Source organism: Belonocnema kinseyi, chromosome 2 (genome assembly GCF_010883055.1).
Source record: "Belonocnema kinseyi isolate 2016_QV_RU_SX_M_011 chromosome 2, B_treatae_v1, whole genome shotgun sequence".
NCBI classification, from domain to species: domain Eukaryota; kingdom Metazoa; phylum Arthropoda; class Insecta; order Hymenoptera; family Cynipidae; genus Belonocnema; species Belonocnema kinseyi.
Genome location: NC_046658.1, coordinates 13,494,009 through 13,517,702, shown reverse-complemented (window position 1 = coordinate 13,517,702; position 23,694 = coordinate 13,494,009). Strand labels below are relative to the sequence as shown.

General features: G+C 37.2%; 1 protein-coding gene across 2 annotated transcripts in view; it reads left to right on the top strand.

The window, feature by feature from the left end:
- Positions 1 to 23,694, top strand: part of LOC117167031 (aurora kinase C-like) — a 183,694-nt gene that overhangs the window by 72,271 nt on the left and 87,729 nt on the right. For both annotated transcript variants that reach the window (XM_033351590.1, XM_033351589.1), the window contains exon 3: positions 7,358 to 7,492. In XM_033351590.1, the coding sequence (XP_033207481.1) occupies positions 7,358 to 7,492 (135 nt within the window). The remainder of the gene's footprint in view (positions 1 to 7,357; positions 7,493 to 23,694) is intronic.

Below are 23,694 nucleotides of genomic sequence, written 5' to 3'. Positions count from 1 at the left end.
TACATTAATGTGTGCACAGTCACAAGAGCAATTGAAATCAATAAAAATGCACGCCAGACTGATTTAAGCGCTTTAGAAGATGATAGAATGGAAGTTGAAATTTAACGTCATGGAGACGGTAGTGAAACCAGTGATCGAACAGAAAATAGTTCTGATGATTCCAAAGAAAATGACAAAAAAGATGACGAATATGGCATGCCTAAAATGAAATTGAAGGTTCCAGTATTAGTGCCGCAACTAGAACTGAATGATTTTATTAGAAATCTTGGATTACCGAAAGACGGCGCTGAATTTGCCGCTTCATGTCTAAAAAGAAGAAATCTTCTAGAGCCAAAGACAAAAGTTTCATTCTGCCGCGACAGGGACAAAGAATTCAGAAAGTTTTTCGTTAAAGACGAAGAAACGTCTTTAGTGTACTGCACTGACGTTAACGGACTAATGAACCACTTGAAGAAAAATGTGTACAGAGACGAAGAATGGCGATTTTTCATTGATTCGTCAAAACGCAGCATTAAGCAATGTTAAAATGCTTCTTGAAAAAGTTAATTACACGAATCACAAATGGCAAATATGTGGTGATCTCAAAATCATAACAATGATATTAGGCCAGCAATCGGGTTTCACGAGAGAGCCATGCTTTGTATGTCTGTGGAATAGCAGAGAGCGAGCCAATCATTACAGCAAAAAACAATGGCCATTAGAGATTCATTCAAACCTGGTTCTCCAAAAGCAAAAAAAAACCAAAGCCTCGTTAATCCAGAAAAAATTTTACTACCACCCCTCCACATAAAGCTTGGGCTCATGAAGCAATTTGTCAAGGCGTTAGACAAAGATGGACAATGCTATAAGTATATATCCCTTAAATTCCCTAATGTTTCAGACGCTAAATTGAAAGAAGGAGTCTTTGATAGACCAACGATTGGATTATTGACAAGAGATACTAATTTCGTGAGCCATATGACGAAAATTGAAATGGATGCTTGGGGAAGTTTTAAAGCAGTAAACTCAAATTTCCTCGTTAACAAAAAAAGTCCAGACTACGAGAATATTCTTGCGAAAATGATAAGAAACTACAAAAGTTAGGCTGCTTGATGAATTTAAAACTTCACTTTCTAGATTCCCATCTGGATAAGTTCCCAGAAAATGTTGGTGATTTCAGCGAAGAACAAGGGGAACGTTTTCATCAAGACATAAAAGTGATGGAACAACGATGTCAGGGTAGATGGGACGAGGTCATGATGGCTGATTTTTGCTGAATGTTGAAAAGGGAAACGAATGTAGGTCTTAAACGTAAGCGGAACCCTTTGCATCATTCCTTAAAAGAAAAAAGGACACGTTATAGCAGGCAGAAAATAGACTGAAGTAGGTCTATAAATCAATTTAATTACGATAAAAAGCAAGATAAAATGTAAACACGAAAGATAGTATAAATATATCCCTTAAGTCTAAGAAAAACAGAGTGAAAAATATTTTGAATAAAACTCTTATTCATTCGCATTTTTAAGTTACAGTTCTACATTTTAATTGATACAAACATTGTCAGGTTAATTGAAATGGGGTGAATTCTACTTGTAGTTCTAAGTTGCTTCAAATGAGTAATGTGTGTCTAAATTTTTAACCACCTGTAGTACAATGAAATGAATTTTATTGTGTTACAACGGGAACACTTAAGTTAAGTTGTGTTGCGTTAAGCAGAATTTCGTTCGGTTCTGTTAAGTTAGATTCATTTGTAGGTTAATATCGAGTTAACCTATTAAATATAACACACATTTAAGACTGAGAACCGTACGCTTACATAGCTACACGTGTGGTTGAATTTTATTGGGCTAGGTTAGGTTAGAATAGGTTAAACCTCTATGTAGGTTAAGCCGAAGCTGAATGAAACGGTACCGCAAACACAATGGGACAACACAATGAGTTTAATTGTGTTACGTGAAGTTAAGTTAGGTGAGGTCAGGTTTTTTTAGGTTAGGATAGGTTTGAACTCTTTGCAGGTTAAGCCCAAGCTGATTCAAACGGTACCGCAAACACAATGGGACAATACAATCAGTTTAATTGTGTTTCCTGAGGTTAGCTTAGGTTAGGCTAGGTTAGATTTATTTCTAGGTTAGACTCCAATTGACCCATTCGATGTAGCACACATTTGCTACTGGGAAAATATGCTTTCAGAGCTTTACGTGTAGTTCAATAAATTTCTGTTAATTCAGGTTATGTGAGGTCAGGTTCTGTTGGGTAAATTTATGTTAAATACGTTAATATCAGGCAAGGACTGATCCTACACAGTTGTCGACATGTTTTTGGAGTGAAAATGTGCATCACTGGCATTATTTTGAAATTTATTTGCCTCAGTGCATGATTTTTCGTCATTTTTTGAGGTTATGGCTCAATCATGACGTAATGGGTGTTTTTTGATACCGAATTTGAATTCAGCGCCCCAAAATCCATAGGAATACGTGTGTCTTGTTACCAGATCCGCACACTTTTTTTGTGTGGCTGTGCTATGCATGGTGGCTATCGGTTAAGGGCATGTGATACTTACAATTTTCCCGGCTTTTTTTCCACAAAAATGAAAATTTCTAAAAACTGAATTCGGAGATGCTATAAAATATCATAACGGACGTCCGCAGACTCTTTTTTGAGGAATAATAACAAAAAAAAATTATTGTGCTAAATAAAAATTTTATGAAATAAACTTTTTTGATTGCCTGCAAACAAAGTTATTTCTGAGAGATTAGTTACTATGTTTATTTGTAAGTCCAAAGTTTTTGGCCAAAAATAATGTGTAGTTGGAAGTAACCCTCGGGTGAATTGTAACACACATAACTTCGAAATATACACGCACGTTGTTAGAAATATCAAAAATTTGTTGATAAAAAAACACAAAAAAAAGTGTGTGGGGACGTCCATTAGCATGTGTGCTATCTTTTCCCAGATTTTGAAGACAAAATATTTCTTATCCTAGGAAAAAAGCCGGGGGAATCTAACACTGAAAAAATCGATACTATTTCCTAAGCGCTATGAAAATTAATCACATTTTGCTGAATTAAAACTTTTTTTAATTAACCTACAAAAAAGTGTGTGGGGACGTCCGTTAGCATGTTCGCTATCACTTCCCAAATTTTTAAGACAAAATATTTATTATTCTAGGAAAAAAGCCGGGGGAACCTAAAACTGGTAAAATCGACAATTTTCTAAGTATCACATGCCCTTAAGAGTGAGTAGATGACTGAGAAAAGTATCGAATATGTAGGAAAAATGTTGTTTAGCTCATCAGAAAAAGTAAAAAAGAATATAATTAAAACAGTATATTAGAGAATAGAAAAAAACCAAAGAGAAATGTGGGTAGTTATTAAAGAATTCGTGACTGGGAACACACGATCTAACATAGAAGAAGTGCAGTTTCAGAACATTAAGTTTACAGACCCAAAATTGATTGTAGGAAATTTCAACAAATATTATCTCGATAGTGCAAAAAGTAATTAATTCTATAAATCTTAAGAGGAAACGTACACACTACAGTTTTGAATTTACATATAAAAAGATAACTGAATTCCAACCCATAGACATATTGGTTTTTAATAATATCGTCGGTAAAATGAAAGATACAAAGGGTGGTGTAAATGATATAAGTACTTCAATCTTGATTAAAAGTTTGATGGTTTTAGAAAATGAATGTGTGACAATTATCAAACAGTCCTTAAAAGCAGATGGGTTCTCAGAGAACTTGGTCATGAATCGGTTATTAGACCAATTTCAAAACTAATAAATACAAATAGAGGAAAAGCAAAAGGGGGAGGTCCTGTTGAACGTTAAATTATTTTATTTTTTTAATCTGGTGTCCAAATCAAACTTTCCCATTTAAAAACCCATTCTCAGCTTTAAATGGCCTTGAAAAAGGACCTCAATGTGAACATTGTTAAAATCGTTTTCACACTTGAGGTACCTTCACAACGTTTGTTCTGCCAGAAAACGTAGATAAACAGGTACCAGGCAGTTTTTTTAGCATTTGACCTTGAATTGACTTAATTCAGGTCACGAAAACAAACTTGAAAATATCATTTCAGACGTAAAATTTCCCGCTCTTTCCGAATTCGGTGTCAAAATAGGGATTCCCATTTGAAAACAGAGTTGACCTTGGAAAAACCTTCAAGGTCAACTTTGAGGTCATCATCAGATGTACCCCTCTAAACTTAATAACTTTTGACTCGAAAATATTTTCCAAGAAAGTCAAATAGAAGTCATCTGCGTGGATTGATTAAAATGGAACGCCCTGTTTAAGCTTATCTAATAAGCTCCCTCATGTCACGCTATTTTTAGAAGTGATGGCCTCGGATTGTGGTTATGCGCAGAGCAAGGGAGTTTTGCTGACTCAAGCGTGGCAAAGAAGCAGAAGAGAAGCACTCTCCTCGCGTTAGTTGCATCAGGTATACGTTTGGATTCCCTAGAGATATGCTGAAGGCCGCTGTTAGCAATGCCCGAAACCATGCATATAGCGAGAGTTCAATGCAATAAATAGAAATGAAAGAAATACCTGAGAAAAAATATTTTTTGTTTTGATATTTTTTGACTCATGAACATAGAAATGCATATATAAAAAAATGCATGCATAAAAAAAAGCACTTGCCGCTATTAATAATAGAATACTTATTTAGTTTGTTAGAAACTCGACTATGCCATATTTGATTTCTTTATTCTAACTTTCGAAACAAATTTCATAGTCTCCAAAAGCAAAATCAGTGGGATTTGCATCTCTTTAAAGCGGCTTTAAACTTTTGCCAGCGCATACAATTGGTACTGATGTAACTAAGGTTTATATAAACTATTCTATTTTTTTATTCATGTAAAATGCATTCTTCATATTAAGTTACTCTAATTAAGATTCACGTATACACCGGAAATGTAATTATACCTTATCTTAGATAACGCCAAATAAAGTTTGTAATAGTCACTCGTGTCGATTGCAGGTCTATGAACTTTTTCGAAGTAGCTAAAGCGTAAGTAGTTTCGATCTTTCTTACTCAACACGTATCAGTCAGATAATCATTAAGGAAGTTTTTCAACTTGCTGCCGACAAGAGAACTATGAAAAATGACTTAACAGTTGTTAAGTTGATTATGTTTTAAAAATTTTAAAGAAATAACTTCACGTCAATTTCATATTTGTTCAAGAAAAGTTGTGTTTAAACAAAATAATGTTTATAGAAAAATTAAATTGTAAAGCTTGGCATGTAATTAATGGTAAACATTGAATGCTTAAAGAGATCTCGTATGAAAATTTAGCAATTTAAAATTTGATCAGATATGTACAAAATCACGGTGAAGTTAATCATAAAACTAATTTTCAACACTTGATAGATGAAACAAAGCTTGAAAATTGAGATGTAAATGAGATAAGTTTATGTCTCCATAAACAGTGCGCGATTTATAATGACGAAATATTGATGAAATGAAAATGTGATAAAAAATTAGAGAGAAAAATAGTCGATCAGTAATTGAATCATTAAAAGTTGAAAATTGAACTATTGTGTGAATTAAATGGTTGTTCTTTAACATAATGAATCAACAATTTAAAAAGATATAGACGGAGCGCCTTGTCTCTTAGTGCGCGGTAAAGAAAACCGTGGCCTAGAAGTCGTAGCTATGTGCTAAGGGTAACCTGAGGCCTTGCTTCTACCTCAGAAAATCAAAAAGATTTCCATTTTAAGGGGGTAGAAGAATGTTTACGTGCACGGTTAGATGCACATGTACATTCATGCTACACGCATAACACATACAAGCCGTGAGATTCGACATGTGCTTAAGCGCATGAATTATTATGACGCATTTATAAATGAATGAGTAAGAGAGAGAGAACGAAAGAAGGAAATTTTGGAGGGGATAAAGAGTTGTCGATTAAATAAAACCAAAGCAAGAACTAGGGTCGGGGTTTTTGCTCTCTGATCTTTGAATTCATCAGTCTAATGATTTATTCTTCACCAATATTTAACGTTCACTTTATTGAATAAATTTTATAATTTTATATATCAGAGTTTGATTTTATTTTAAAAAGTTCATTTTTCAAAATTTAATTTTGGGTTGGTTTGTTTCATTTATTAATCCCAGACTTTCTTCTTAATAACAATAAAAGTATATAATTGACAGAACATTAAAAAAATATATATAAACTTCAGTAGACGTTTTTGCTCCGTCAACTCTACAAATTCAATGAGGATATTTTTCCTCGGGTGATAATTATCCTCCCTTTGGTTCTACCTTTCGTAGGCTTCGGAGTTCTAATTTCAGTTTCCCTGCATAGATTTTTCCGTGTTCTCTGAGGACTTCTGATTAATTAGTTTTAAGATTCTGGAAATGTAATGTTCTTTTAAAATTTTAGAGATACTACTTATTTTGTATCATTATAATAGATTGTGATAAAACCTACCTTAAAAAATTTGTTTTCAGTATAGGGTTTTCGGAGTTGTCACCAAAGCCAGGGACAGATATATGGATTGTTTTTCAGAAAGAGAACACTTCTGAAAAAACTAACTTTTTGCAATATTATTTTTTTGTCGAAAGGGCATATCATTAAAAAGAGAGAACACGGGAGGTGGCACCAAGCGTAAGGGTTAGGGAGTGCTACCGCTAGGAGCGCAAGCTGCTCTCTCTTTCACTACCAACTGCAGCGATAGATATTTTAAGAATGCGAACGAGTAGAGGATCGAGAGCACGAGCTGAGCGGCTCAACAACCGCTCAGATGGATCCTCCAGAATTTTGAAATCGCTCTCAGCCTACTGAAAAAAGCCACTGCAGACCAACTTTGAAGAACAAAGTTAGGATTTTGACTGACGTCTTTTCATCATCCAGGCTTCAGATATTTGCATTTCTTCTGATCTTCTGGAAATGCCTTCTCAGCTTCAGACCTTTGTAGTTTGGTTTTATTTGGACTAACAGTTACCAAAACTGTGTCAAACCTCTAACTGCGGTTTACGCTATTGAAAAAAACTGACATATGTATTTATCGAAATATTCTGAAGTACAGGATCTCGATGAGCTGCTATCTTATACAAGTTCAAAAAATTACCCAGAAATGAAACAGCTTTTGCTTAGTGATACGAATGAAACACATTAATATTATTACGGAAATAAATTGTATTTGTTCTTATAATATTAAGATCACGGCGTTGTAAGACCTAGGAGTTAAAAATAAACAGCCTTAGTAATAATTAAAAATGTCTGGTTCAATCTCTATATGTACTTTCTAGTTTATTAGATTAAAAATTTTACAAGTATAAAATTTGAACGCAATCTACAACTCTTTCACTCTTTTATTTAAAAAATTATTAACGATTCATTTTTAACATGTATTGTTCGTTTTTAGACATCGAAACATTCTGCGTATGTATGGCTACTTTCATGATGACAAAAGGATTTATCTTATATTGGAATATGCACCAAAAGGAGAATTGTATAAGGAATTAAATGCTCAACCGAACAAAAGGTTCAACGAAGTTAGGTAAGCATGATATCTAAAATAAAACATTATACATGAAATAATAATGATCTACATTTTCGTTGATTTTCCATGATTTTTATGAATACATCCATTTATGATTCGCTCGCGACTATAATAACACGTAATACAGTTATCGCAACACCCAATCTGAAAGTTAAACTTGAAATGCCACTAACTTATGTGCAAAGTAACTCAGTTAGTCGATTGTGCGACAATAATATTGGTGCATGCGCGTTTTGAAATATAGTTCTTTTCCATATCGGTGGGTTCGATTTTGCAAAAAAAGCGTGTGATACACGTGCGCACAGTTAATTGCTGATTCTTGTGATTTCAGCATTCATATTCAGCTCCGGATTCAATAGCCCCGCAAAAAATTTCACTTGGGTTGAAGTAACTTTCAGGTAGTAAAACTACTGCAATATGTACCCAGTAAAACTAACAATGAGATATAAGTTTTATATTAAATAAACTTACTATATTTCAGAGGAATTCATATTTATTTATTGGAAACATCGTACACTGGGCTCGCACCATAACAGACTGATTTAACCGTACACATCTTGCCATTATTACCTTATTATCGTTTTCACTCTAACGCATACTCTAAGAATTGATCATAGTTTTGTAGGGTATTTTCTCAGTTCCACTATATTATGATTCTATTCTTAATTCCAGCTGATCCTTTTATCTCTACTTTAATCGCTGGTTTTTAATGTTTTAAATATATTTCCATTTTATCAGTTTTCGTGGCTTACCATATTTAAATTAAATGTATTTTCAAAATTTAATCTTGAACGGAAACAATTTCCTTATGCTCTTGTGTTACCCACTTCTGCTTTCTTTTGTTATGTACAGATCTGCTTTGTTTTAGAAGCAAAAGATTAAATTTCACTTTGATCTTTTTGTCTCTTTAAAACAAATTTTGCTGGACTATATACAGCAGGGCATATCGAAAAAAAGTTGTTTGCGCGAAGTTCGAATACCAATGAACACTTTACTTTCGCAGTCAAAAACGCTCCCATAAATTTTCATAAAAAATGCGTTCTGTTTTCGCATCGTAGATACAGCTAAAAATCATAAAAGAAAGATACACTTCTTCAAATATGATTAGCAAACGTTTTTTAGATTTAAATTATTCATAAAAATAGTTAAAAGTAAGTTGATTTATACCTGTATAACGATAATGCCATTAAAGTATTTTTACTCCCCTAATTAGCTGACTTTAAAGTTTCATACAATCGAAAAAATTCGACTTTTTTTGTTACTTTCTTAGATTCACGGTAAATTTCTCAAATATTTGACCATATAATGCATGATATACATTAGTGGGAATGTATTTGCAATATGTTGCAAGAGTAATTTATAAGGAATGTCGAAAATAAACTAATTTGTATTTAGTTTATTATGTTTTTTTTTATTAAACTTTTACTCGGGTAATCCCGGTTATACATCATAGCCACGGACTAAGTCAAGTGACTGATAAGATTAGAATGTTACAAGTTAATTCAACGATGATGTTATAGGTATAAAATTACGGGCATTAGAGGTGACAACAGTCATCTTCGGATGCATTCTTAGAGCTACCATATGCAACTCCACGGGTTTTTAGTCGCTCACTTCCTGATGGTAAAGAAAGTTTCTTACAGTACGACAGGTGTTTAATAAAACCGCCTTCTGAGTTGCTGCCAATACCCTGCTGACTCCTAAATATTCAAGATCTTCAGTGCATCTTGCGTGCACATTGCCTGTAGCCGAAATCACAATAGGATGAATAGATACATGATTGACATTGCTCCATACGGTCTTTAGTTCATGCCTTGACTCGTTATTCTTGTGGATCTTGTTTGTATAGGTTGACTGCAAATTTCGGTTAAGCGGACAAGCAATGTCGTTGACGCCTTCTGAGCTGCTGCCAATACCCTACTGACTCCTAAATATTCAAGATCTTAAGTGCATCTTGCGTGCACATTGCCTGTAGCCGAAATCACAATAGGGTGAATAGATACATGATTGATATTGCTCCATACGGTCTTCAGTTCATGCCTTAACTCGTCATACTTGTGGATCTTGTTTGTATAGGTTGACTGCAAATTTAGGTTAAGCGGACAAGCAATGTCGATGATGTAGACTCTTCCACCTTTTTCCATTCTTTTAAGAGTCCTGGGTTTAGGGCAAGTTGTTGATGTATAATGCCTGCTACATTATTATGTCTGTGCGTATGTTCTCTTTGAGCCATTATACGACAGCCATCAATAATGTGCTCGATGGATTCGTTGGTATCTCTACATAATCGGCACTGGTCAACCACGTCTTGATGTAACACGTTTCTCAATTCGGTGCTTCGTCATTCCTATGCGAACAATTCTGTTTACCTTTTCAAGGTCGGCGTTAAACCATCTTATGAGCCCGAATGAGTACGTGGGGACAGGGATGGCATATGTGTTGATTGCCCTGATTTTGTTTGTCGAGTTGAGAAAACTCTTCATAATCAATCTGAGTCTCGTACTGAAGGCAGTTATTAGGCTTGTCTTAACTAACGTATACTGAATACCCTTAGTTTCAAGAATGCCCAGATATTTATATGATTCGCCTGCAGCCATGGCCTCGATGGCATTTTCGAAATCGTTTTCTAACTCTGCGGTCTCTAATTCCCCTCTGATTAAATGCACTGTTCTGCATTTATTTAGTCCGAACTCCATGTTGATATCATTGGAAAACTGCTTTGTGACATCGAACACTTGCTGCAGTTTCTGGGCTGAACTAGCGTACAGCTTCAGGTCATCCATGTAAAGAACATGGGTCACTTGATGACCATCCACATTATCATGAATTCTGAACCCATGAGACATGCTGTTTAGTGTTTTTCTCAATGGATTTAACGCTAAACAGAACCATAATGCACTGAAGGAGTCTCCTTGAAATATACCCGTCGTAAAGCATATTGATCTAGTTATCCTTGGTTGTCAATGATCAAAATACTTATTCTTGTACCCCAAAGCACCATCGCATGAATTAGAAGGTCAATAATGCGTGGGCAGATTTGGTAAAGTTTTAAGACTTCAAGCAAGTAGTCAATGTATGTCATGTGTGAGTTCCTTTGATGCTTACAAGCTTGAGTCATGGCAACAGCGTCTATAGTGACTAGATCTTTACAGCCTCGCAAATTTTACAACATCCTTTTTGTTCTTCTGTAAGAATGTCATCCTCGTCTCAATTAGAATATACCTTATCTGCAATGATAGCTGTAAGACAAGATGCACACTCGTCAGGTACTTGTACCAGAAGTTGTGCACCATGTCCAGACTTGGACCTTTCCAATTACTTGCCCTTTTCAAGACCGCTGAAACATCTAAAGCTGTGATGTTTCTCAGTTGCACTTCGGGACTATCCCTTGTTTCGATTTTGTTGTCTTCGTGCACTACTTTTCTTGTACCGACGCAGTCTGACAGTAAGAACATCAAGTCTCTGTCGTTAGGAATCTATAATCTCATCCAATATTGCTGGTGTTAATGTCTCGATATGCTTTTTCGTATTGAGTTAATCGAACCAATTTGCGACTTACTCTGCTGACATCCATATCCAACCTGATCTTCCATGGTGCATCTCGATCCCTTGCTGGGACAAAAACTGCATTTGCAGGCCTAGTTTTCCGGCCAAAATTTCTTTCAAGGTGCTGTAGTGTTTCTGGGATTTCCCTGTCCACATCATCGTTATTAATATCTAGATGTGGTCCTAATGGATCGGGTACATGATGTTCATTATCTCTAGCAGCTATGTCTTCAGCTTCAATCAAGTCTTCGTTGTCCACATCTTCTAAGGCGAGTTCATCAATAGGAAGCTGCTGTTCCACTTCCATTTTGATAGCAGCTATTTTAACAGACAAAAGCAGTCTGTTTACAGATATTGAGCGTTTTTGATCTTCCAGATTCTGCTAATTTATTTTAGTGTCTAGCTCAGGGTATTTGAGTAAGAAGAGTCTATTATGTTCTCTCCTCAAATTTTGCCCACATTTCTCTTCCAAAAAATAAAGGCGCATAGAATTTCTGTTCATATGGTATGCCCATGTTCGTCGCTTTTTTGATTGTTGAACCTCTGCTTCTGCTTCTGGTATTATAAGGCCATCAACCTGTTTGTTAATCTCCATTGCTCGGTCTTCTGTCACATGTAGATTAGTCATGATATCCTTCACCTTAGCGATAAGATCTCTTAGTGTGACTTTCTGGATATGTGACGTGCGCCGAAGAAAGGGGGCTTACTCTGAAAAGTAAGATTTTTCAGGGCGAGTGGTTGAAGTCGACCCGATAGACCGGACTTTTAGGATAAAGGTAAGACTCACGAAATTCTTCCCTCTCCACTTACCACAAATTCTCACGGAAAGAGATAGGTCATAGACGCGGCTCACGGACAGGGTATGGATGAAACGCATAGATGGGGTTGTGAGTGGTGGGAGGTTTTTCACAGAATCTCGAGCTGTCGAGTTATATCCCGATTTCTCTGGTAACTAAAAACGTAATTATTAGCAATAATAACACTCGGATTTTTTTCTGATGGTCTCATTAAAAAGAGCAGCTCAAAAACGACCAAAATGTGTAAAAACCTTGATTTAGATTTTTTTAGAGTAAGTTCCCTTTTTTCGGCGCACGTCACATATTAGGATACTGTGCAGAAAATTTCGTTCTTAAATTATATCATTTTTTCATTTTCGTTTCAAAATTCGCACTTTCGTAACAGGGTCGCACCAAATGCTCTGTCATTGTGGTATTCCAATTGATGCTTTCCCACGGTATTTCTGTCGAGGTGGTTGATTGCAAATAGCTAACGCTAGCCAAAGCATCATCAGAAGGCACAGTCTATTCAGCATGGGAAACCCTGTCAGCAGCAATGCTACCGCCAACGTAGTCGTCAAAGTAATGAGAGGAAAGCTCAAGCCCTACCGCGACATCAACGCGAGAACCATAGGGAGAGGACCGCAGCCACGCTGTTGGCTGATATTTCGGACACATTGATGTAGTGACTGCCTCTGACTTACACGTTCACCACAATCGCAGGGCAGTGGCAGAGAATAATGGTAGAAGTCTCATTATTCTTTCCGCACAGACGACAAAGGGGACTTCTTCAAGCCCTATCTTATGCCTTAGATACCGCAGGTTTCCATGTCCTATAACATTTTTGTTATGACTTTGACTTCATTCCTCCCAAGCTAGAGTGTTTCCTTCGGTCGATGAGGATTTAGCTTTGAGTCCAAGAGTGTTTTAGCCTATCTGCAGCGAGAGACCGAATTCCACTCATTTTGATGTTCTTCGGTCAGCCAACTGTTAATATCTTCAGTGACTAGCTAAGGGAAATGCTTACAACTGGCTCAGGTCTAGTAAAATTGTCCTTTGCTTCTAGCTTTGCTAGCCTGTGCGATATCTCATTGTCCCTGATGCCACCGTATCCAGGGATCCAGAGCAGAGTGACTCGGTTTTCTGTCGCTACTTATTCAGTACCTCAAAGCACTCCCACACAAGTAGCGGCATTGTCGTTATTCCATTCAGAGCCATGATAGCAGCCCTGCTATCTGAGTAGATGCGATTTTTGCGTAGGACCCCATCAAATTGTGAAGCCCAGTCCGTTCCTTCTACGATATACACCTGCTCCAGTGTTCTCCTGGTATTCCTGGAGCCATCTGTAAACGAGTTGTCTCCAGCATTGGCCAGGTGTGCCTCACCGTTAGCCCATTTATTTTTCGTGGATAGGCAAACTCTGTACTTCTCTTCGAAAACGTAGCAACGAGTGGACATTTTGTACTTGAGCATGCTCAGTACCGGCCTCCTTGCGATTTCGATTAGTGTCCGCATAATTGTCGAGATACTGCTATCGTTTACCACATTTAATCTCCAGGCCGCCTACACAGCCACGGCTTTTATGGTGAGATGAAGGGGCTCCAAACCTATTAGTGCCCCCACGTCCATCTTGGCTGTCGACTTCGAGGCACCAGTGATACCTCTCAAAATCAGTCCCCTGATCCTTTCTAGTCGAGACTTCACAGTAGACAGTTCGACTTTGGTCCACCAGTTGACTGCCGTAGGGTAGTCTGGGTCGCAGGATTGCTGTGTAGGTCCACATAAGTATCTCCGGTTTCAACCCCAGGTTTTCTCTATGGCGCTCCTACAAAGCCAAAGAGTCGCTATACTGGGATTACTCGGATTGACTGATAGTCCAATATTTTTATACCATGAATCTATAGTACTATTCTTAGTGCTTGCTGCATTACTCCGAAGACCGCATCCCGATCCTGACCGCTCACGATAACCAGTATATCGTCCCCATAGCCTATAAGGTGGTGGCCGTGACTCGTGAGTAGATGGAGTGGTTAATTCACTACCAGGCACCACAGCAAGGGTGATAAAACACCTCTCTGTGGACATCCCGAGTCAACGGTTCCGCATAAAGTGGTATCACCCTTAGTCGTGGTCAGGTTCCTATTGGCCTACATATGGTAGGTAAATCCCACGACTGCAGTATGCACGCCGTGTGCGATCATGGCCGCCCTGATCACCTTTTCAAAGGTGCAGTTGAAGGTTCCTTCGATGTTCATGGCCCAATCGCGACGCCTTTCTGCTTCAGTTGTCCTTCAATTAGGATAACTGCTGTGCTTAGCCCCCCCCCTCCTCAATGCCCTCAGAACATAACCCAACGTCAGACTAGCCCTAGAAAGTTTCACAATCAGCCCAATAATGATCTCACTAGCCTTCTGTTAGAGCACTGGATATATGTTATCTGGACCAGGAGACTTGTAAGGACTGAAGGACTTCAACGCCCAACTGACCCTGCCTGGGGTAACAATCTCGTTGTCTAGCTACCGTTTCGGGCTTAGTTGGGCCGCAGGCGGCTTTGATTACCTCGGAGATTTCGTCCTCCTTTCTCCTAAATTTGTGAAGCCTACAAAATGTGCCTTCATCAGGTGAGCCAAGGTATGCCCGTCAGACTCTGACTATCCCCCGCCGGGAAATTTCAGAGTGCCGAGAATAGCATCCGGATTTCGTGATAGCAGCTTATACAGGCTGGCTGGCTCTGCTCCCTTCTCGATATCCGTGCAAAAGTTGGTCCAGCTTTCATGCTTTGCCTTACGTATGCACTCCCGTACTCATCCCTCATCGTTGTAAATTAAGTCCATAGCTCCTTCGTTTTGCCAAAACAGTCACGTCTGAACCTCTCTCTTTTTCTTGTTTCCCTGCGAAGCTCTTCGAGTTTCACATTTCACCAGTGTGTCTCTCCAACCTTTTGGAATTTTGAAGGTCGACAATTACTTTCATAAGTAAATTTAATGGCTTCCGTGAAAATCTCGGCCGCCATTTCCAGGGTATCCACGTCACTAATTGACCTGGGCACCACTGAAACTGCACTTCTTAGTTCCATGGAAAACTGACCCCAGTCCGTTCTTCTTGGATTTCTGACTCATTTAGGGCCGACGGGTAAAACGGATTCCAACACGAACTCTACCTCTGAGTGATCTGAGAGAGTGGATTCATCTCAAACCCCACTTCTTGATGTTATCTGTAAAACTGACTGAATTGCGGAACATCTAAGTAAATGGTGATTAGGTATTTGAGTTGATGCACATGCTGCCCCACAAAGTATGGTGGAAGTCAGCATAGCATCCCAACAGAAGAGGAAGATCCCTTACCTTGCAGTATTCCACCAGTGTACGTATTTCCACTGGTGGATTGGTATCGTTGTCATATGGAAAGTAAGCCGATCCCATGACTAGACTTCCTATTCCTTTAAGAACCGCGACTATCACCATCAGGTCTCTAGTACATGGCTCAAACAGCGGGACGACGATGACTCCCTTCGCCAGTATGCAAGCCCTTGTATTGGCCGCCTTGGGGTGTCTGCAGCAAAAACCAGCCCCCCCCCCCTAGATCCCTAACGTTATCTCGAACTAACCAGGGTTCCTGGATAAGTGAGATACATGTGTGCCTCGCAACCATGCCACTCTTCAAAACTGCAGAGGCGCCTTTGCTGTGATGCAAGTTAATTTGGGTAATGGTTAGACTGGGAGCAGTAATTTAGGTCTGATTCCGTACAACTAGGTGATATTTGATTCCTCCAGCTGTGTCCTCTTCCTGAGACCACAGACGTGTCTACCAGTTTACCTGGGAACCACGCCGTAGCCTTAACCATCCAATGCAAAAAATCAACTCCATCCACCTTAAGAGTAGCGCCTTCCCAAGACCTTGTTTCGACCACAGCCTTGTATAGCCAAGCTGTAGCCACTGGGTCAGCTGCCACAAATACAAAGACCCCTCCCCTGCAGAAAGACGACTCCATGTTCGCCGGCTGCTGGACCGCTTTGTGTCTCTTCACAGACTTAGCCCCCCCCCCCCCCCCCCCCAGTGGGGTACCCTCCAAACCCCTTCCTCGCTTTTGAGCCTTAATGTTGGTTATCGGCGTTGTGATCGCTGATGTACCAGGTTCTGCAGCTGCTCTACTAGCCCGTTGGCTTGCCTGCTCAGTCGCCTTTTCGGGGAACTGTTGATGCGTCTGAATAAGGCTTGTCAGAGAGACAGATCGGGATGAAAGGGTTATGTTAGACCCGTTAGGATCAAACCCTTTCCCCCCTCCGCCAACTCCCTTTCTCCTTATTTTAAATTTAGGTTTGCGTGATTCATTTTGGTTCCCACGAGTAGCTAGGGAAATAAAAGGTCCGCCCCTGCAGAGCCCCGCTGGCAAGGGTAAGACTAATTACTCGTGGAGTTCTTCGGTGTCCCCGAGAGGCCGTCAGGACACATTCGTAACTCCTTAAGTGCTAAATTTCCATGAGAGCGATCACTCTACATCCATGGCTTAGGGCGGTGGTCGCATTGAGCGAGAAACTCAATGAATACCCATCAGTAGGCCACCATACCAACGGAGGGCTGTTTCTTAGTCGCTGTGCGGACCGCAGGTCATACCCGTGCCGATTCCAAAAACCGGAGATTGGTCCGGGAGAGACCTGGACCCAGGGGGCCAGGCGGCCTGTGTTAGCTAGGCTCTTTAACCCTTCTATCATACTACAATCATACCAGGAGTCCTTGTTTATAGGAATCCTTCTAAAAACGCCCAGGAGAGCCCGTTTATAGTATACCTTTCATCCATATCCATACGCATACAGGCCAAGATACGTTTGAACCTTATGTCCCACACGCTTAAACCTCCCCACTGACTAAAAGGTCTTACAGCGCCAAGGGGAGGTTGTATTGACTTTGAGTTACAAGAAAATATTTAAAAGTAATATATTGCTCTTTATTTTACAATAAAATTAATTTTCGGTATATAAATTATTAGAAAAAATAGTTCGAAGCAAGTATATTTGTACCCATATAGTAAAAAATGATTCAAATATTTTTTCACCCTACCTCAGTGATCTTGAAATTTTAAAATATCAAAAAAATCTACTTTTCGCTATTTTCTTAGAGTTTCGGTAACTTTTTCGACTATTTGACTATGAATCGTCTGATATACGTTAAGAAGAATGTATTTCCAATATATGACACCAATAATATATGAAAAATGTGAATATTAAAATCATTTTTATTGATTTAAAATTACAAGAAAATATTTAAAAGTGACATATTGCTTGTATTGTATATTTCTTAAAATATATGCTGAATAAAATCAAATACCGGTATAGTCGGAACATTTATTGGCTTGTTATTATGTCATTAAATTTCATAGGATTACAAAATTAAATCGAAAAGTCCTCCGACCAAAGCAAGTGGACTATACGTTTTCGAGTACGCTGATCACGAAACTGTGGCCCTTATCTTTTTGAGCTCAGATTGTGAAAGAGCGGGAAGTTTTACGTTCAGATGTCTTTACCCACGGGTTGCTGTGACCTCTAGAGGTCACAAGAAAGTCAAAAACATTCTTTAGAACTTCTGAACGTAATAGCTTGACATCGTTGGCTCATATGAAGGTAATAATCCTTACAAAATATGTTTTCGGATGTGATTATCACGAATTCGTAGCCCTTATGGCCCCTATATGCCTCGATCAAGGTCATTTAAATGGCAACTTCGTTAATTTGAGAGATATCTGATTGAGCTCAAATTCTGAAAGAGCGGGAAATTTGACGTTCGGATATATTTTTACTTACAGGTCCCAGTGACCACTAGAGGTAATATGAAGGTTATATATACGCTGCCATTAACAATATAAATTCACGAATAACGTGGTCGTTTACTGCCAAACATCTACGCAGAGATTTTTTTATGTGGAGTAGTAGTATCTCTCTTGAGAAACCAGCAATAGTCCGCCATCATACTTATGTCCTAATAACCTTAGTATCTTCTTTCAACATCCTTGAATACTGTGTAAAATCCCTCACCCTGTTCCTCGCTCAAGTCCCCCAAATTTTCCGGGAAGTAATCAATATGGGAGTGAAGAAAATTGATCATTACATTTATTAGAAATTCCATTTCTCTATAATTTCTTAACATTCTGTTCACATTATTCTTGTAATCAGCATCTTTATTGTTTCCTAGAAATTTGTGTTGAACTTCTCTGAAACTTTGCCATGCCGCTCGCTCCTTGTTTACCATTCTTCTTTTCAAATTCTTTTTTCTGCAATAATTTCCTTATGTGTGGGCCATCAAAGACTCCTTCATTAATCTTAGCTTCAGAAAGGTTTGGAACCTTCTCAATGATGTACATAAAGACATCACTTCCTTCTGGTAAGTTCTTCATTTTCTGTATAATATTCATAGTACCTGGTGTTAAATTTTGTCTAAGTGTCCAGTTTTTTTCATGTAATGTTGCTTTCGGTCTCCACATTCCCATTCGCAAATAAAACATGGATGTTTTGCAAATCCACTTTGTTGGCCTAATAAGGTAGTCTTTTTTTTAAATCTTTGATCAACTGCCAAACGTGAAAATCATCATTCAATTTCGGGAGCAGTAAATTAAGATTATGATATTCTTCTTTTAATACGATAGAATGACCGACCTAGAAGGATATATGACTTTCAGGAGCTAGAATGCCTTTTTTATTTAATTCCAAATCATCTATAAAACTGTGATTATTATATTCGCCGCTTGAATCTTCAACTTGTATTTTAATATTTTCCGCATCTATATTAAAAGAATCTTTATAAGTCGAAATCTCAATTTCTCTCATATCATTGTCAATGGTGATAAGGACAGGAAGAGTCACGGACTGAACAGATGCATAGGATATAAGAGATATATTTTTATGGTTGTACCCAGTTGTATTATTTAAGCATAAATAGAAATCCGTCTTATGATCTATTGGGATTCGCCAAGTCATTGGTGAGGAAAATCTGGTTGTTTCCTGATAGTAAACTTTTGCAATATACATATTACGCATATAGTTTTCGGAGTCCACAAATTGTCCATTCCGCTAGGATCTGGACTAAACAGATTCCTGTAATTTTCTTTTAACTAATCTGTAAATGGTCTTCTTTCAAAACTGATGACGAATTTCTCTACAAAAAAAAAACATAAAAGTTGTCAACACGCGCATTGCACGGCGTCATTTATATTCTTATAGCAGTAGACTCTACACAGGTTAAGTTATCCACCAATATAAAGCTGCGGTCGCATGATGATAATTGCGGGCCCGCTTTATCACCCTGACCAATCGCCGTTACTAGGGTTCCGGACCCCTGCATTGTACAGATACTTTTTTTGTGCATTCCATGTCAGATTCACGCCTTCCCCTAAAGACTTCAGAGGAAAAACTAAAGGTAAATCTTATTGCATCTAAATTTGTCGGAAGTAAACTGTCTTTTGTTCGCACAAAATTCCTCATGCCCGTCTTGAAAATTGCAAGCGATAAGCTTCCATTGCTGCATTGAAGTTAGTTGATGGGTAATGAAACAGACGAATCGGATAATTTCGACTTCATAAGGGCGGTCGTGATGAATAGTAAGAGCTGTCAAAGTTACTTACAGGTGTGTGTTAAAGTGAAAAAATACTCAGGTATCGGGGTCATAACTTACTGCGCGCGCGATTGCAGGACAATTGCGTCAGATTTACAGCAGTTTCTGCAATTGGATGTAAATCTAAGTGCGAATGTCATTTCTTCTATTTCCAACTACCATGACGAGATTCTTTTCAGGGAATTTAGAATGATCGATTTCACCTTCATATTCTAAAGAATGTTTTTGACCTCCATATGAGTTCTAGATGTATAGGGGTCATAGGGGCTACGGATTCATGATCAGCTCACACAAAAACGTATTTCTTAAGGATCATTACCTAGATATGAGCAAACCATGACAAGCTATTAGGTTCGGTAGTTCTAAAGATTGTTTTTGACCTTCATGTGCCCTCTAGAGGTCACTGGGACCCATGCGTAAAAATATATCCGAACATAAAATTTCCCGCTCTTTCAAAATCTGAGCTCAAAAATATGATGTCTCTAAAATCAACGAAGTTGACCTTCAAGTGATCGTGATCCCGACGTTTAGGGGTCATAGGGGCTACCGATTCGTGATCAGCACACACGAAAACGTATTTTTTAAGGATCATTACCTTGATATGAGAAAACCATGACAAGCTACTAGATTCAGAAGTTCTAACGAATGTTTTTGACATTTATGTAACCTCTAGAGGTCACGGGGACTCGTGGGTAAAAATGAGCAAGATTTTCAGACTTTCGAATCTTTATCAGATGATTTAATCTCTAACATCAGATGTGTAAGCTTGCCGAGATGTGGATGTGAGTTCTTTCACACAACTTTCCTTTGCTTGAGTATGACATGAAAGATGAAAAATGTCTTTTGAAATGAGATTAAATACGTCGATTGTTGTGAATTCGGTCAGATTTGCAATTATCATCAATCTAGTTAATGGCGGTTCAGAAATTTTGCACTTCTCCCAGTCGATTGGTTTCTCGTAATCTTTTCCATCAAAATTTAACGAAGGAACCTCAACTTCCTTTAATTTTTATTTTTCAGTTGTTTGTCTTGCAGAAATTATTTGACCCAATGCGAGTTTGCAGATTTTCTGTCTTTCATCGCATAGCATAGCAAGAAGATTTTCTGGCTGAGCAAACTAGGCATTTTTTTAATCACTTTTTAAATACATTAAAAATATCTTCCTTTGGGTACGCACTTAGAGAAATGGTTTTCCAGAGACTAGGACATGTACTCTCATGATGAATTGAACTAAAACTCTTAACTCAATTGATGGATTCTCTCTCCCATTGTAAGTTCGAAAAGTTCAACCATTTGGCGTGCGATAATGTCTCTAGACTTTTTCGAGCAAGATCTTCAGAACACTTTGCTCCCTTGATATCATTCCTTATATCTAGCAGGTACTTTTGATCAGAACTAAGGTCACGGGTGTCAACTACAGGAGAATTGACTGTTGACAGCATCGAAGCTTACTACCGGAAGTTCTTCACTCTTGTCAACAACTAGGCTTTTTAATTCCGAAATGTATATTCTTACGTCGTGTAAAATCGCTGAAGCCAGTAAAGCAGCAGATCTGTATCCGATGCCGTATCTGTCACAGACTTTTGAAAACGTTGGACAGTTTAATCTTGTCTTATTTGTCGGTACGCTGGTAATAGTATTTTACACTGTCATCCATAATCGAGCGATGGTGAGAACTTTCACCTTCAATTTGCACCTTCTGACGCTTTCTTTGTAGAACTTCTTAACTTTGACCTTAAAGTACATCAGTCATCTGACGCTTCAATTGTACTTCATGATGATCTACTTGTTTCGATTCAATTCTCGGAAGAGATGTAAATGATTTTCTTATTCACCTCGAAGATGGATTATCTGAGAGAAACACACTGGCAGCTTCAGAAATATGTATCTTACAAGTGAATGAAGCATTATCACACTTACACGCCGCAATATCAATTAAATTCTGGCCAGATAAAAGTTATATAAACCACTTCCTCACTATACAGTTATAAATTTAGGTACAATCGAAAATATTTCTATCTTATTTAGACACCAAAAATTAATTTTGTTGTGAAATAAAGAGCAATATACCACTATTAGATATTTTCTTGTAATCCAAAATCAATGAAAATGATTTTAATTTTGATTTTTTTCATATATTATTGATGCAACATATCGAAAATATACTATTCTCAACGTATATCAGACATTTTATGGTCAAAGAGTAGAAAAAATTGCCCCAAATCTAAAAAAATAGCGAAAAATTCGGATTTTTTGATATTTTGAAATTTCAATGTCACTTAGGTTGGGTAAATAATATTTGAATCGTTTTTTTTTCTATTTAGGTACAATTTCTGGTGCTTCAAAATAATTTTTATGAAATTTCATATGCCGAAAATTAATTTTATTGTAAAATAAATAGCCATTTATCACATTCCAATATTTGTTTGTAATTCAATGTCAATAAAAATTATTTTAATGTTAACATTCCTTATATATTATTGTTGAAAAATTTTGCAAACACATTCTCATTAATGTATATCACACATTAGATATAGTCAAATAGTCGAGAAAGGACCCCGCACAGAATGCATGGGAAAATGTCTTTCGGTGGATTTGGTTATAACTGGATAATTTTGTAGGTTATAAGGGCCCAATGAAATATCCATATAGCAGTGAAAGCAAAAACAACGACAGAATTAGTATCACGCATTAAAATGTGGTCGTCATTGCGTTCCGCTCACAGAGTGCGCTTCTTGCAATGGCCGAATACTAAACGCTCAATATTTTGAATTAACTGCAATGTTTGCAGTTTGAGAGCAGCATCGGTTCTAAAATAGGATCTCAATCATGTGCAATTGTCTTAATCATATATATATCGACCTACTCTCACAGCGGTCGGACGCTAAGCGCTCAATATTTTGAATCAACTTCAATACTCACTATTTCAGGGCAGCAACGGATCTAAAATAAGATTTTAATCATGTTCAACTGTCTCAATCATATAAATCGACCTCTTCTCGCAACAATTGAACGTGAAACTCTCAGCATTATAAATCAACTGCGACACTCACTGTTTCTGGTTAGGAATGGTTTTGAAATAAGGTTATAATCATGTGCGATTGTCTGAATCATATATATCGTCCTTTTCTCACAAGCAAAATATTTAACTGAAATGATTATGAAATTACTCGAAGAAATTAATAAAAAGAAATAATTACTGAAACTAATGAAAATGAAAATTTTTACCATTATAAAATTTTAATTAATAGCCAAGCTATAATAGGCAAACTCTTAATTTTTTAATTTAAAATATTTAAATAATTAATAGTTCTTGTAAATCTACAACGCAATATAGAAAACATATGAATTTCTAAAAACAAGTTTAATTTCCAACACAAAAATATGAAGTTTTTAGCATAATAATTGCATAGATTCTGTACTAAAATTATGAGTCTTCAGCCACAAAAATGAATTTTTAACAAAAAACTAAATATATTTTTGACCAAAACAGTTGAATTTTCAACCAAAAACATTGGATTTTTCACAAAAAGATAAACACATATTAGTTTTAAAAGAAAGAATAATTATTTTCAAAATTTTCCTAAATCAGTTTAAAAAATTTTGTCCACACTTCAGCAAATGCAATTTTCTGCATTGGCCCCTCCTCAAAATGTCTAAAGTTAGAATTTAAAAACCATACTTTTGATTTTTATCTGTATAAAAATCCTTCATATTCTTCTTTTTAGGTGTTGAAATAGTATTTTTAATGAACTTTCATAAAAAAAATTAGTTAAGCAATAAAAAAATGTATGATGTTTGTAATTGAGTTCTCAAATTAAGTTAGGAAGGAGACTATTTATACTTTTGAACTGGAAGTGCAAAATTATTTAAGGATAATTTTGAGAAATAAACCAAAATTATGAAATTAATTAATAACATTTCAAATCTGGCCAAATTTTAGCTTCCGGAATTTCCGAAGCTAAGTAACATATTGCACAAAAAAATTTAAGCAGCTGCAGTGGTTTTGAGTAAAATTTACTGAACCATTTTTCATCATGTAAAATTTCACATAAATTCGAACATTTATTATTTAACTCACAACATTACAAGTCAAATAAAATACCGTTAGAATCGTTATAATTCGCATATTTTGATTATTCTATTTATTAATTAGCATGTGCTAAATTGAAACAATTTTATATACCACATTTTATTCCACATCACTCCCGCTCAATGGCATCGACGGCAGCAATTCGGCTGAGTGATGGGAAGCCCTTTCGTATGGGGGGGGGG